The sequence below is a fragment of the Magallana gigas genome, chromosome 9, assembly GCF_963853765.1.
Source record: "Magallana gigas chromosome 9, xbMagGiga1.1, whole genome shotgun sequence".
NCBI lineage: Eukaryota > Metazoa > Mollusca > Bivalvia > Ostreida > Ostreidae > Magallana > Magallana gigas.
This window is the reverse complement of record NC_088861.1, coordinates 39589998-39606233: the sequence shown is the minus strand read 5'-3', so window position 1 is coordinate 39606233 and position 16236 is coordinate 39589998. Positions and strand designations below refer to the sequence as shown.

General features: G+C 32.0%; 1 protein-coding gene across 1 annotated transcript in view; it reads left to right on the top strand.

The window, feature by feature from the left end:
• Positions 1-15927, top strand: part of LOC136271185 (uncharacterized) — a 53409-nt gene extending 37482 nt beyond the window's left edge. The window contains exon 6 of the mRNA XM_066070612.1: positions 15815-15927. Within this exon, the coding sequence (XP_065926684.1) occupies positions 15815-15920 (106 nt within the window). The 3' untranslated portion in view covers positions 15921-15927. The remainder of the gene's footprint in view (positions 1-15814) is intronic.
• The last annotated feature ends 309 nt before the right edge of the window (positions 15928-16236 follow it).

Here is a 16236-nt window from a genome sequence, read left to right as displayed (position 1 = left end):
TTTTCAATTTTTTATTCGCTTTCGCTGTGAGCAAATGGATCCACTAAAGTCGAAGATAAAATATTGATTGACTCTTCTGTTTCATGATGACAAGCAATACCAGTTTTATCAAACAGGTTCTTGTAAACTATTCTGTTTTCTTTACACCTAAATGTATCAACTGACTATGAAGACAAAAGCAAGTTGATGGTTCACAAAACTGCAACTGTTTCCCCGTGAAGAAATTAACGGAAAACGCTGTCGAGAGGGACAATAAACATACTACATGTCTACCAAATAATCATTAAAAACCTGATAAGTATTTTATCCATTTATTATATCCAATCCACACTTTTCAAAAGTTGTTCCCCTTTACGGGGTCAACCCAAATGTCAAAAGGGAAAACCCCCCAAAAATCCCCTTCTTTATACAATCAAATATTTGGGCGTACTGTGATGAAATCGCTTTGGATTGGATTTTAATTATTCATTCAATATGTGGTGGCAACCCACATATTTAATGAGTCATTCTGGGGCAATCAAAATACAAACATGTAGTACATGTATTACCTAAAACGGAGTTTTAATGTCAACTGATATAGATACAAACATAAAGATACAAACTTCTATACTACAAAGGCTACTGTGATAAATCTATGGGTTTTTCCCCAAAAGATGACGATAAAGAGAGACGACAACATTTGTAAAGTTTGGATTGTGATCACAACTACAATTTCCACAGAATTATTCATGTAGAAAACTCACGACCAGTTGTGCGAGTAAGCGTTAAGTATTAGTACATGTATGGGATAGTGGCTTTGGATTTTCGACATCAATAATTACTGAATATCATACATGTAATATGCCACTTTCAAACGGCGCCACCGTCTAACAGTACTATCAGTACTTTGATTCATGTTGAATCTGATTATTAAAATAGTACATGTCATTATGTTCATTCTGCCAGTCATTCGAAAATACCCCCCCCCCCTCCCCCACCAGCAAGGTTACATAATCATTTCTTATTGATGATATATGACAAGCCCTCGATTAAATGATCGGGTTGTTAATTTTCTGTGTCCCATAAGCTGTGTTTAAGCCACTAAAAACAGTCAATTAAACACAGAATCCACAAAATATATCCATGCTTGTTTTTTTTGTACACATGTCCAAATATCAAGACTGCCCGCTTGACTACACAGGTACATTTTGAAGATAGCGTGCGAGTTTCTAGCTCATTTGTTAATTGATTTCTTTTGATTAAAATATTTAAATATACATTGCAAATGTCGGGTTTTAATTTTACAAAATAACACCTACTGCAGAATACATTATAAATGTTAAACATCAGTGACATATTAAGCGGTAATTAACTGTATCATTATAATTTCAGCAAGAAATAAAAGGAAGGATTTAAATCAAGGAAGGTTGTAACATCTTGTAATATGCGTAGCTGAGTGTATAGTTTTCGTAATATATGATTTACTTTTAAATGTTTAAGAAATAAGATATATAAAATGCCCTACGCTACACACTTTTTTGTATAATGAGAGAGAGAGAGAGAGAGAGAGAGAGAGAGAGAGAGAGAGAGAGAGAGAGAGAGAGAGAGAGAGAGAGATTTCAGGTATATCACTTTCTGACAATATTGTATTGGTGTCATTTGCAAGCGTAGAAAAGTTCACAATAAAATCTATGTTGGAAGTGGCGGTTGTGATGCCGTAAGGGGATTTTAACGTGCTTTTACCTTTCTGACTCGGGCCTCAAGTTTTAGCACTAGAAAATTCATGAGAGAGAGAGAGAGAGAGAGAGAGAGAGAGATCCATTTATCAGAAATTGATTAGAATAATAAGAAATTGATTGTCTATTAATCTGCTTCTTTTACATATCGATTATTTTTCTGTATGTTTTACGTTTATTGTTGCCAACCAACTCCGTGGTTTTAGAAAAATATCTGCAAACTTTAAGTCGAAAAATGAAATGTTATTATATCGATAATATCACACCCCCCCCCCTTTTTCTTCCCGAATCCACTTGATACCCCTGGCAGTACTGTGTTATGTCGAAACGATTCATGTTAAGCAATCGGTTATAAAAATTAATGCATTTTTTTTAATTTTGACCTCGATGTGTAATCACTATTAAATAGAAATAATAAATCCCACTTTTGTGCAAACATTACATGAAACTAGTCCTACATGTAAGTAAATTATAATAATCTTTTAAGACAGATTTTAAATGATTATGATCCCAATGCACCCGGCAACCATAATGATTTGTTTTAATCAAAAGTGAAAATTCAGATTTTTTTGTTTTTAACAGTGTATTTCCCCGACGTTTACATCCATATTCCTAGGCCCCAACACATATACACAGGTGGTCAGTTTTCACACCTTAACACAGTCACCCGGCCGTGTGTATAGTCTGAGCCTTTATGTTAGTTCCGGGTTTTTCGTTGTTCCCAGACAGACAAAAGATTTTTTTCTGTAGACATACACAAAGAAGGAGACAGTACTCTGTCGATATAAAATATTACTTTTTAGCGTTGACTTTCAATCATTAATAATTTTTAAGACAATCATTGAATAACGAACTTCAAACCATTTGAATCCATGGACATTATCCCAAAAGTAAAGATAAATACATACTGTAACTTTTTTAATGCCAATATGTAGATTTAGCCGCTGTCAACATTACTACATGATACCGGTAGTACTTTATTTAAATACTGAAATATTCGTACGTTAGCAGAGAGAGAGAGAGAGAGAGAGAGAGAGAGAGAGATAATGATTATATAGAAGATTTGAAATGTTTGCTATGATACAATATACTGGTTTCAGTAAATGAAGAAAAAAACAGAAGAAAAAAAGAAATATCGTTTTAAAGGCCGAATTGTTTAGGGGGTAAATCTCCGGTGAGGGCGGGGCTTAATTTCTAGAGGTGTGAAAGCCTCCGGGGCTGGAAGTCTACCTGCGATCGTGAACGCTGGTAATCACTATACACAGGAAGCAAATATTACACAAGATATAAATAATTAGTCAGAATTCGTCATAGTTTGAATATCTTTTTGTTTTAATGACCATACGAAGCGATTTTATAAGGAAAATTTAATGTCGTCCGAGCACGTGTGTACAGCACAATCTAAAAAATTCAGTAAACTAATTCTGCTTTAAAGATTTAACTCAGTTCATTGTGTTTAGCACTTGACATTGTTAAAGACGTTAATTTTAACAAATATAATTGTATAAGAAAACCATACGATCAGTAAAAATATTCACTTGAATGTAAAGGCAGCCATTATACGATGACAACAAATGGAGTTCGTTTTCCATGGAGTGACGTTTTCGTGCAACAAGTTCCAATTGAGTGTATAATCAGTAAATGCAGCTTTAATAGCTCATAAGTTTGTTTTAAAAAAGAAAATTGTGTATGCATGTTTTGGGCTGCATGCTCATTCATCGTCGTGAAATTTATTAGGTCATATACACTCAACATGATTCAAAAATAAATTGCGTATTTTCAATTACTGAATAACAAAACTATTTTTCTCATTTATCCGACCTTTACACAATTCACTTATTACGAAAAGAGAAAATAAACATGTTTGCCTATTAATTAAGGTGTCGCTTATAATTAAAGAGATGCTAAAATTAAATTGTGATGCAGCAAAAATATTGCGCGGGGGGGGGGGGGGGCAGGGGGGGGCTTATGTATGCCTTCCTGACTTTGGAGGAGAATAGTTACAACATGAGAGCGAGAGAGAGAGAGAGAGAGAGAGAGAGGAGGGAGGGAAGGAGGGGGTATATTTTTTCTTATTAAAACTGTTACTACATGTATATCATGGCAACATTCTTAGCTGTGCAAGAGAAGATACATGTATATGTATAATTACATGTGTTGATAATGAACAGTGTTCAAATTCAAAAGTATATAATTAAAAGTACCGTAATAGGGTGAAATATTATTTGAACACTGTTCGCTATCACCATATTTCATTTTTAATTTAACACAATACTTATTTTGATATCAGCGACTGGTGCGGGGGGGGGGATTTATAAATGTTTAACATATTTAATATCCGACTTGATTTAAATAATAAAAAAAACGCATCTAAAATGATTAATATAGAGAGTATTTCGTTTACTCATACATGGTATGTTTTTAAAAAAATATATTTCAAATGGATTTAATAATCTAAAGACCACAAATATCCTTATAAGGGAATTACATAATATCTTGAACAAGGTGTCAGACTGACAATTTACAAGGTTGAATATTGGGACATTCACACCTTTTGATCTACTGAAAGTATGTATACTATACACAGATACTGACTCGCTGATCTTCCTGTGAAGTAAAACTTCAAAGACATTTTAAAGTCCAGACCAGTTATCTTCCCTCTTTTGAAAAAAAACTCAGTATGTTGAGCAATATGGTGGATTTTTTTTTTATCGTTTAAAAAGTTGTCCCTCCTCCACATATATGTTACATTAACGTTTTATGATTCAGATAATTTAAAACTATCTATAAATTGTAATTCATAGTTTTAAATTCTCTTAATTTTAAAACTTTAATGTAACATATATACTAATATTTATTTGACAATATTGATTAAATGAAATTCATCGAAAAAAAAATCAAATAGATATTTAGTTACTAAAACATTGATTTTGAAATATATAAAAATATTTTCCCCTTTTTATTGAATAAGTTGCTATATTTTGTATGATAATTGGATTCCGAGTTTTTAGATAAATACATGCGTGGATCGGAGGATGGGGGGGGGGGGTTTCAGAGGATAATTTAATTTTTTTAAACTTACATAGTACAACTATCCAAAATATGTCTAAGCTCCCCCAGAAAACAAGTATCCCTGCCCTTTCCCTGGAAAGAATTCTGACCGCGCATGTAATTATATATGAACTTAAAGAAATAGAAGCCCATTTTCTCTCTTGTAAGCAATAGGAAAGAAGCAAAACAAATCCAGATTTTGGTCTCAAATAAAGTAAATATTCAATTCATTGTTTAAACATAATAACTTATAAAATAAAAACTAGGTACAGTGGGTTACAGTGGTGTACAGTATTTGTCAGTACCCTGTACAGTGGTGTACAGTGGGGTACAGTGCTGGTCAGTGCCCCGTACAGTGGTGTACAGTGGGGTACAGTGCTGGTCAGTGCCCCGTACAGTGGTGTACAGTGAGGTACAGTGCTGGTCAGTGGGTAGGTACTGTGCTGTCCAGTGAAGTACAGTGGAGTACAGTGGCTCTGTACAGAGGGGTACAATGGGAAACAGTGTGGTACAGTAGCTCTGTACAGTGGGTGTACAGTGGATTTACAGTAGGGTACAGTGGTTATACAGTAGATGTCAGACAATATCAGTCAATTTTTGGGAATATCAGTGGATTTTGAATTCAGTAGTGTTGTCTCCAGTTTGATGAAGGCGGAATATACTCATAGTTATCTGATATGAATGCATTAAACGCAACGACACTTGTCCGACTTAATCTAGAGGTGCATATTTTATTTAATAAAACAACGTCAACATTTGTAAGAAAAAACAAAAAAGAACTTTCTGATTTTGAAAGTCTTTGAATCACGGCTGCTACATGTAATCGATCGCATGCATAACCAACGATTATGTATAGAAAACAAAAGATATATATTTCCGGTTGTGATTAAGCCACGAACATTTAATTTTATATACAAAGATGGTTAGTTGACTTGATGCAGGCAATTAATACAGATAGAAGAATTGTATTACTATGGGTAATTCTTTTTTCTATAATGTTACATACATGTAGAATGCCCGAGGTTGATTTTTGTTCTGTAGCGAGGGTATAGTGCGAATATGATGTTACAATATCATGTTCATCGGAAGAACTTTGTATTAATTTCATTCGAACCTTAATTTGTAATGTTTATCATTATTTCTCAAAAGCGAACAATATTGGACTTTGATTTATGTTTTATTTAGCTAAAAAAAACGAGGTACGACAAATGACGTCAAGTTGATTATGCAATCACTTCTTAAGTTATGAAAGAATTTTGATTATGAATAAGAATAAGAAAGAAAAGTTTAAATGTTTGATGTCATAGATATATAAAAACGTGCGAATAAATAATGAGTTTTTCGTAACGATTCAGATAAAATGGCTATCATTATTTGACAGCTTGTTTTGCTGAGCAAACTATAGTTCGTTACATTCCACCGAAAATCAAAGCACTTGTAAAATGGCGCAAATAAATATTGTCATTGCGTGCTAATAGTTTTTTTCAATTTTTTATACTGAGCAACTCGATCAAGAAGGTTATACACATGAAAACAATAACAGGGTTGACGTAAGCTACAACAGCAATGAGTTGAATTAAATTTAAAATAAGAGACAATAACGATAGCATGAAAGTGCTGTTTAGTTTAGCCAACCATTTATACGTATATACGTGTACAGTAAGTACAATGTACATGTATACTACCCAACACTAAAACACCTTCGCAATAAATGGCAATAGTTACATATACATTGCATGATAAATCGATATAGCTACATGGAATTAATTACATGAAAAAAATCTTTTCGGAATAAAGAAGAAACTTTAGCTCGTACTTGACTTAAAGTTCAGTGATCTGTACACACGCACTTTTTGTTGTGATAATGAAAAATATTGGCTTCGGCTCCCAAAAGTTTTATTTTTATTGACTAAGTCCTATCCAAAATTTATGAGGCATATTTCTGTTAAGGCGGGTGATAATTTTTCCATATTCTAAAACATCAACAGCCCCCCCCCCCCAAAAAAAAAAAACAAACAAACAAACAAACAAACAAAACAGGTAAAATAACACTACATAAAAAGTAAAAGCTCTTTTTAAGACATGCGTATTTTAAATTACGGGTAAAACTTCGTATAAATTGGCTTGAAGAATGATTTTAATTATTTATTTATGGATAAATATCAATTGAGGAGTACTGAGTATTATATCTTACGTGTACGATATTGAGCAAAAAATAAGTTTCAACAAGTAAGTGTCTAAATTATCGTATTTTTAAATATATATCTATTCTTATACAGGTACTAGTATATGAATTGCATTTAGAGATGAACATGACTAATGCCGAAATGGTTTTCAACCATAAACGCTATAAACAATACACAGTCAAATGTTATACAGTCACCCATGCATCCTTGAAAAGTGAAAATAACTTGTACCAAAAATAATTTGATTTCTGTTAAGTCATACTTTGACACATTCGGAATTTTTTTTGTTAAGTCGTTCTTGAAATTGTTAAGGTTTTTGTTAATTCCTACTTAAAATCATTCGTTAATTGTTAAGTCGTACCAAGAATTATTCGATTTCTTTAAATGTTTGATTTAATTACTCTTGTAATTGGTTTAAGAACTCTGCTTCTTACAGGAACATCAAGCGTTACTCTTGACATTAAAGGAAGACCCACTCGTTGCTTTGCAACGAGCTTTGCTCTAGTTATTATTATTTTTCTATTTTTTCAACCTTGCTCCCACCACCTTTTGCATGGATTTCTCGTAGACATGCTTTTAACAATATGCAACCTTCAAAATTTTGTCAAAAGGTCCGTATAAGGAGATAAGGGATCGGTCCCTAAAACCTTCTTTCTCATATATCTCCAGACTTGTTGACAAAATGTGTTTACAATTAAAAGGCCTTTCATTTGATTCCAAGAAAAAGGGACTGGCCCCTTAAATTAGGGGATCAAAGAGCTCTAAAATCTTTTTACTGTAGCTCTTTAATAAAAACCATTTTGTGAAAGGTTATTAAAGCTAGATTTGGTATAATACGTTTATATATCCTAACGATATAATGATTTTCTCTTGCGTTACCCAATTAGGGTTTTTAGGGACCAGAGGTAAACAAGTTTAATCTTTTCTATTTTAATTGGAAGAAATGCAAGTATTTAAAAAAAGCAATGTCAGAGAACTTATAAACAGCGATACAAAAAAGCCTTAGTACTTCAATTCACTCCATTTTCCATCACATGTTTTGTTGTCGAAAAACAAAGCCGATGATGTCATATTTCCTTCGAAAAATCGTACGGAAGACCTTATTTTTCATCCAAATTTTGTCCAGGTCGTAACTTAAATACCCTTTGACATAAGACTTCAAACTTGGAACATAGGTAGATAGTATTGAGAAGGAGTAAACGCCACCAAAAATTTGACTTTCTATTTTGTTTTTTAAGGTTGAGCATTTTATTAAAAAAATATTGTCCGGACCATAACACAAGACTCCATCAACATACAGACTTTTAACTTGTGTCATAGATAGATGGTATATAAGCAAGCTGAACCATACCAACATTTTTGACCTTGACCGAGAATATTTATTTCAAGGTCAAATTGGAAAAAAACTTCTTTGTTCATCTCCTGAATAAACTTTGACAGAATGATTTCAAACTGTAAACAAAGAAATAAAATACCAAGAGACATACTGTTTTTTACCTTGACTTTGAACAAAGAACAATATTAATAAACGAAGGTGTACTATTGACTAATATGTAACCTTGATTTTACTCAATGTCACATTAAGACAAAATAATAAAATTTTGTCTGGGTCGTAACTTAAATACCCTTTGACATTAAGACTTCAACCTTGTTGGAACATCGGTAGATAATGTTAAGAAGGAGTGCACGTCACCAAAACTTTTGACATTGACCTATGTTTGTTCCTCAATGTCAATGATTTTATGAAAAATATTTTCCGGACCATAACACCAGACTCCATCAACATACAGACTTTTAACGTGTATCATAGATTGATGGTATATAACCTAGCTGAACACTTTACAAATTTTTGACCTTGACCTAAAATATTTATTTTAAGGTCAAATTGGAAAAAAAAACTTCTTTGTTCATCTTCTGAATATACGTTGACAGAAGGATTTCGAACTGTAAACGAAGAACTAAAATACCATGAGGCATACTGTTTTTTTACCGTGATTCCTTTCCTACTAAAGGTCAATTTTAGAAAAAAATTAATTTTGTTTCCATTCCATTACTTCAAAATTCTTTGACAGGGAGACTTTAAACTTAAAACATAGTTTGATGATCTAGCGAAAAAGTGAACCAAACCCAACTTCTTGACCTTGACCTATTTGGATCTCGGGGTCAATTATCATGAAAATATTCCTTACAATAATGACTTGTATCATATATGGATGATATATAACACATAGCTTTTTTACTTAATAAATTTTTCCCATATTACAATCCTTGGTGAGAATGGGAGACGTGTTTTTTTTTTGTTTTTTTTTTGTTAAAAAAAATACCAACTAGTTAATAGTATCTTTAAATATTACACGACATGATTCATATGGGGTTTTCTCGAAATTCTTTTCAGAAGAGTTCGAGTATTTATATTATGAAAAATGAGCGTAAATCAAATACATATAAAAACCACTTGCCATGCAAAATAACATTATCGTTGATTCTAAAATAAATAAAAATCGACCAAATCAACTCCCGTCAGTATTTTTTTAGAATTTCATTTTGCTGTAAAAACCAGCTAGTGAGCTATGTCTGCATGCAACTTAAACTTTTATGATAAATAAGGTTGAAAAAAATCATTAATTTTTTGTAACAAGAAAGATATATCTTCTAAGGAACATATATCAAAGCATTTTTGTACAGGATGACAATAATTCAATTTCGCTCCAATAAAGGCTACTTAACGGTCCTTTTTACAAAAAATTGGCGAAAAGAAATTTAAAAACCATGACCTTTTTGTCATTTTAGTAGAAAATAACATTTTAGTTTAAAAAAAAATTAATCATGAAAATTGCAGCTCATATTGCTTTCAGTACTTTGATTTAAAATGAGGAAGTGATGTGAAACCCATGCCATTGCCAATGAATGTCCATTACAAAAAAATTTTTTAAGAAATTATAGAATAAGGAAGAATTGGTATTTATTTTTGTATAAATTATTGAACTTTTATTGTTTGAGTGGTGCCTCACCTGCTATCAAGCCTGAAAAACCCTTAATAAAAATATAATGCATCATAAATTTACCTTAAATTTGTAAATATCAGCATACTATCAGCGTAATATAGAGACACATTTTATTAGCATTTCATTTTTTCATTTTGTTTTAATCACAAGACAATAAGAGAGTGTAAACATATTTTATTAAACTGCTTCATAATTCTGGGACCAGGTCTTTTTATGATGAATTATGATTAAAAAACATCCCAAATAATAATCCCACAAAAACAAGTTATAATTTCTATATTAAAGCTACTTGGTCCGATTTTTTTGTTAATAGAGTATCACAATTTTTTCCATACAAACCAATTATTTTAGAAAGTTATGGACTTTCCCCTATTTACACCAGCAGAATCAGTCTCCTTTCAAAGATAGAAATATACAAACTTAATAAAAATAATTTCTTTTTGGGCAAACAAAAAACAAACCAAAATGCATCACAGGAATGTTTACAAAAGGAAACCGTTTGGTTTCATCCCCCGAATGATTAGGCTTATTCAACCCGCATGCTATGCTAAAGAAAGCAAACTTCAGAAATATTAGCAAACAAAACGTTCACATGTTTATTTGTAATTTGTCTGATCATTTCGACCTTAATTTAAATCGATGTCAAAATCGTAATTCAACCATACCCGTCTCGTCAGGGGTTAAATTTAACATGAGGCGAAATAACGCGGTATGTCGGTTGTTTTGTTAGCAAGTTTTGTACGTATTCTTCTTCATTAAAAGTTGGCTAAATTGACTTGGAAAACTACTGCAATGTCGATTATAATACATATACTTAGCATAACCATCGTTTAAAAGCGTGCATAAAATTTGATATCAAATCGGACCAAGCAGCTTTAATATTTGGAATTTCTTTTTAAGTCTGATCTATAAAAAAATATGTAAAAAGAAGGATCGGAGAAATGAACTATAGCTAACATTAAATTCGTTCTTTTGGCAGATCAAAACTTTCAATGATACAGCGTACAGTTATCAGTTATAACTGATAAAAGTGAATTTTGATTTTAAAATTTAAACGCCAATCATATACAAAAGGTATGCAAGAGAAGTAAAGTCACTTTTACAATTACATGTACATGTATTTGTTTACTTAATATATTCAAACAGTCAAAATTAATGCTTATAGGAGTCTCACCTTACCACCTGCAGGGTGGTTTGTAGATGGTCAATGAAATATACACTTAAGAAATGTGATGTCTACGGGATTTTGTATTGCAACGGACCCGGTCATAACGATGAACAAGAGGCCCATTGGGCCACATCGCTCACCTGAGCAACAATGGCTTTATATGGGTGTACAAAGGATAGTGCCATATGGCCACTCGGTAGAAAAATAAAAAAGAATACCATAAAATAAACTGTATCCTAATTTTACATTTATTTTCCTATACTTAATCGTTGCTATGTACCCTTATGAAATACCATTTTTACCAAATATAAGATCCTATTCAAGATATATAACTAAATTTTTGGTAGGGGTACACAGTTAACTCAAATTCCCTTTATTTAAGTTATGCCCCCTCACTTTTTAAAACGATCAAATTGTATATGAGAATATGCATATATATAGGTACATATTCATCTTCAACTACATTGTACTAGCTAGTTATTGTATTTTATTAAGAAAAATTCCTACATGTGAAAGAAGAAAAGTGTACCTCAAGGCGCTCATATTAAGAATATTCAAAAATTTGATTGGTCTTCCACATTATAAACGATTGTTGTTTACCAGGCGTGAACTCGTGCGGCGTTTTATAACCTTACCTGATAGATGAATACACTTGTATGAAAAATGTAATCATGTGATATGTTAAAGAGCTATTACATGTATAATCAATGCATAGGCGTCGGAACTAGGTGGAGGCCCCCCCCCCCCCACTTTTTTGGCAGACATACCCGTATTCAAAATCTTTTTTCTGTTTTGCTTGTCAAGATTTCTGATAATGTCTAGCGCCCCCCCCCCTCTCAATGAGCCTCAGACTGCAATGTATTGACAGGCATATCGCTCTATTTTACTAAGGCCCATTCTTTTCTTTCATCTTTATTCAAAATCAACATTAAGAAATTGATACAATTCAGAATGCTTTTCCGCTGTAATTTTTTTTCTTAAGAATAGCGACAATACATTTATCCCTATAACAGTAATGTTTTAAACTGTTTTAAAGAACTCGTTTTTATTTAATTGTGTCTGAAAATCTACAAAATTTGCGAAGATTCATCGTATAAGGAGAGGCCCCAAAAAAGTTGTTACAGCATATCATCCTTTTAATTTTTCTGTACAAGTATTTAACGATTAGTGAGACATTTCTAGTGATAAATTGTTTCAGCGTCAATCGCAGAATTATAAACAAGATACAGAACTCACAATTCTGCTTGGTTTGAGTCAGTTTTTGTTTACAAGAGTTAATCACATTCAAGTTAAGATTTTTGACCTTGGTATTTCCTATTCAGAATGAACAAAAGCATGGCCTCAGTTCTGTGAGTAAAGCTCTGTATCTTGCTTACAATTCGAAACTTGACACCGCTGAAAATGGATTGTAAAGAGAGAATTATAAACAATTAAAACAGAAGAAACATGCACTAAAACAAAAAAAAAGAGCACAATTTATTTTTCATAATATACACATTTATATTTCTAGCAGCAAAAACAATCTCCGTTTAGACTGAAAATGCACAGCATCTTAACAAAGCACGTTGCATTATAATCAATCTATACGTAGAGATCGTACCGAATTACCAATAGAAGGTATATTATTTATAATATAATATGTTGTTAGTGCATCAGATTTTGCTCATTTTGCGCAGGTAAACAATTAACTTATTAACTGAAGTCTATATTTGATTCGATACGTAAAAATTTCAAAATACAGGCGATATTTCCCCTCAAGTTAAAAAGCATAAACGAAATTCAAAACAACGTAAAGCCACGGTCACGAGTGAAAATGTAAAAGCACGAAATCGGCCCAGATTTGTTTAGCATGTTTCAAGTATCCCTTCGCACGTAAACTGTTGCAAAACAAGCAAATACATCTTTGTCAGTTTGACCCGTTTGTCATGCATCAATATTCAAACATGGCTGCTTTATACAAAGAACTTTCTTTTTCGATATGGAATACCGAACCCGAAGTTATAAACTGATTGACCGCGATTATCTCTTTATTTTTATTTTCGTAAATTACTCAAATTTGAAACAGAATTCGCCAATAATTTTTGCAATTTATATGTTCCTTTCCATAAGGATTATTTTTGCAAAAAAACGTTGAATTTGACTCAGTATTTCTTGAGAAGAATATTTTTAAAAATGCACCCCCTTTTTCTACTGTTTCGAGGTTTTCTCCGTTTTAAAAAAAGATCTGACTTTCATTTCTGCAATTTATAATCACCTTTCTTTAGGGGAGCATAGTGCCAAATTTGATTGAAATTGGCCCAGTGGTTTTAGAGAAGAAGTTCAACTTGTAAAAAGTTTACAGACGGACAGACAGACAGACAGACAGACAGACAGACAGACAGACAGACGAACAGACGGACAGACAGATGGACGACGGACAAAATGTGATCAGAATAGCTCACTTGAGCTCTCAGCTCAGATAAGCAAAAATTGCACGAGGCATTCCAAGTGAATTCCGAATGATGAAATGATGTCATCATACATGTACCCCATGATAAATCTTCTTAAGAAATCAGTTCTCGCTTCTGAGGATTTTTTCAAATAAAATATGACCATGCGTGAATGAAATTATCCTGGAAAATTTCCCCTTCATTTATTTTAATTGCACTTCTAACACAGGTATGTATAATTTGATTAAAGGTCGTCCAAATGTGCTGCTTAAATATCTTGGGACAGAAAATAGCAGTTTAGACTATATACAAGTCTTCTTCAAACTAAAATATGTTATATATACTGAATAACACTCACAAGATGGGGCATTTTTTGAGCAATTAAGATCACTCAATATCATAATATATATTAACAAAACTCACAGCATTTTTCAAATATTTGCCTCCAACTTGAATTTCTATAGCTTTGTCAACATTTTTACTAGTTGACCTTCTCAAAAAAAGAGCGGAACAGGGGAGACAATTCTAACAGTAGTAATGAAATGCAAATGTAATGAATAAAAATTCTTTGAGAAACAATGATAACAACTATTTTTTTTTTCTTAAAATAAAATAAAATTATTGACTTTAGTAAATTGATATAGCTTGTAAAATAAAATTTTAAAAATAAACAAATTTTCATTTTACTTATAAATGGAATGTTTTTGTTAATTTATTACTTTTTAGTTCTTGAGAGTCCAAAGGTGGAATTTATATATTTGCAGCAATTTTAAGGCGTCCCAGTGCTAAAATACGGCTGGAAAACTATATTATTTGAATCATCGCTAAAATACTAATACTTTGTCCGGGGGTTTTCTTAAAATGTATGTTACATTAATTGACAACGATGTTAAACATTGTATTTGATGCATTTTGTGACGTCATATGTACTTGGTAATCACATAACGGTCGAATTTTAATTTTGCAAATGATCTATTTCAATCGCTTCGGCGCAGGTGATTAATGACTTTGAATCATAAATAATTTTAAGAAAAATCCTTTGAGGTTCTTGCTTGGGTTCGAAATAGAAATTTTGTTTATGGAAGATATTGTTGAAACATTCCACAAAAGCATCAAAATATTGCACATTTTTACTAATCAAAAGCGATTTAAAAAGAAATAGGGTAAATTCGTAGGTTCCCCAAGCACGATTCACATTGGTACTTATATTTTCTACCAATTTTACGTAAAATATTTTAAAATTGTGTTGATCTTTCACCTGCTCCAAGCTGGTTTTTACATGCATTAAAATTTCCTCATTCACTTCTTCACACGTAGCAGGGAGAGTCTCCAAACCACTAGTTTATAAAAAGTCTTTTACTTAAAATGATGCGTTAAAACTGCAGATTATTTGATACTAGTATTTAATATGAATGAATTGTGTATGTCTAGCATTAACAGCAGCATCTATGTAACGGAAACATGCGGTTTTTATTCTGGATTGATATACATGTAGTTCACTTTTAACGTATGGATACATTTCTTGAGAACTATCGACAGGAATGCAAGTCGTGACGTCAAAGTTAATTATGACATCATAACGTATGAAGTACAGACAAGTGACTTTCTACATATCGCTGTAAAATCAATCGGGAAGCCTTAACATGCTCGCGAAACAAAACATACGACAGTTTCTTATTAACACAAAATTTCAAAAGATAATGCGCCACTTTCTGAGAAATTCTTTTTTCAGAAATGTGCAATAGTGTATAATTATCATTTCTTGGCATCCTACCAAAATTTGCACCCTTGGGACTTCGTGATATATATAAAATTATGAAGAAAAAAAATGCAACAATTAAAGATTTGAATTTTCTTCTTTAAGTATATAGTCATATTTTTTTTAAAAATATTGTTTATACATTTTATAATTACATGTAATTACTGAATTTGACAATTTTTCTCTTAACGTTTTTGGATTTTTTTAGACTAATTAACCAGAATGCAATACTGGCCGTTACTATAAATAGAAACAACCAGTGAAAAAACAAACATCATATATCTGACTCTAGATGGGTATCCTTCAAATATATGATAAAATCCTATTCATTCTTGATAATTGCTGCCACAGCTTTTTTCCATATTTGCATGGTTTTCTCGTAGACATGCTCTTAACAAATAAGATTTATTATAAAATTCTACCACAAGTTGTAATGTTTAGATATTGTCTCTTTTATTTTTAAACGTTTGAATAGTGTGAACATGTATTTTATAATTGTAGGACAAACGGAAAAGCTATGGACAGAAGTGCGTCTCGAAAACAAATCAGTGTTAATGTCATGGCACTTTTAATTGCAGATGTGACTGTGACTTTAGTAGTATTATAAAACAAGGAATAATATGAAAATAAAAAACTTAAAGCAATCAAATGTGAGTCTTTAAAATTGAAAACCAACATTAAGTCATCTTTGGACACTCAGTCACCTACCTAGACTATGTTGTTTTTGCCCTTCGTCCCGCCTCGTTCGTCCCGCGTTAACATTCGGACATTTTCAGATATTTCCTAAAAGTTTAATTGTTATAACTGTATGACTAGATTATTTATGCTAAAACTATAGAGAAGGGTACAGATACATTGTTATTTTTTAATGACACTTACGTTCCAAAAGCGAAACATTTTGGTCTAAAAAAAAATTTCAATCG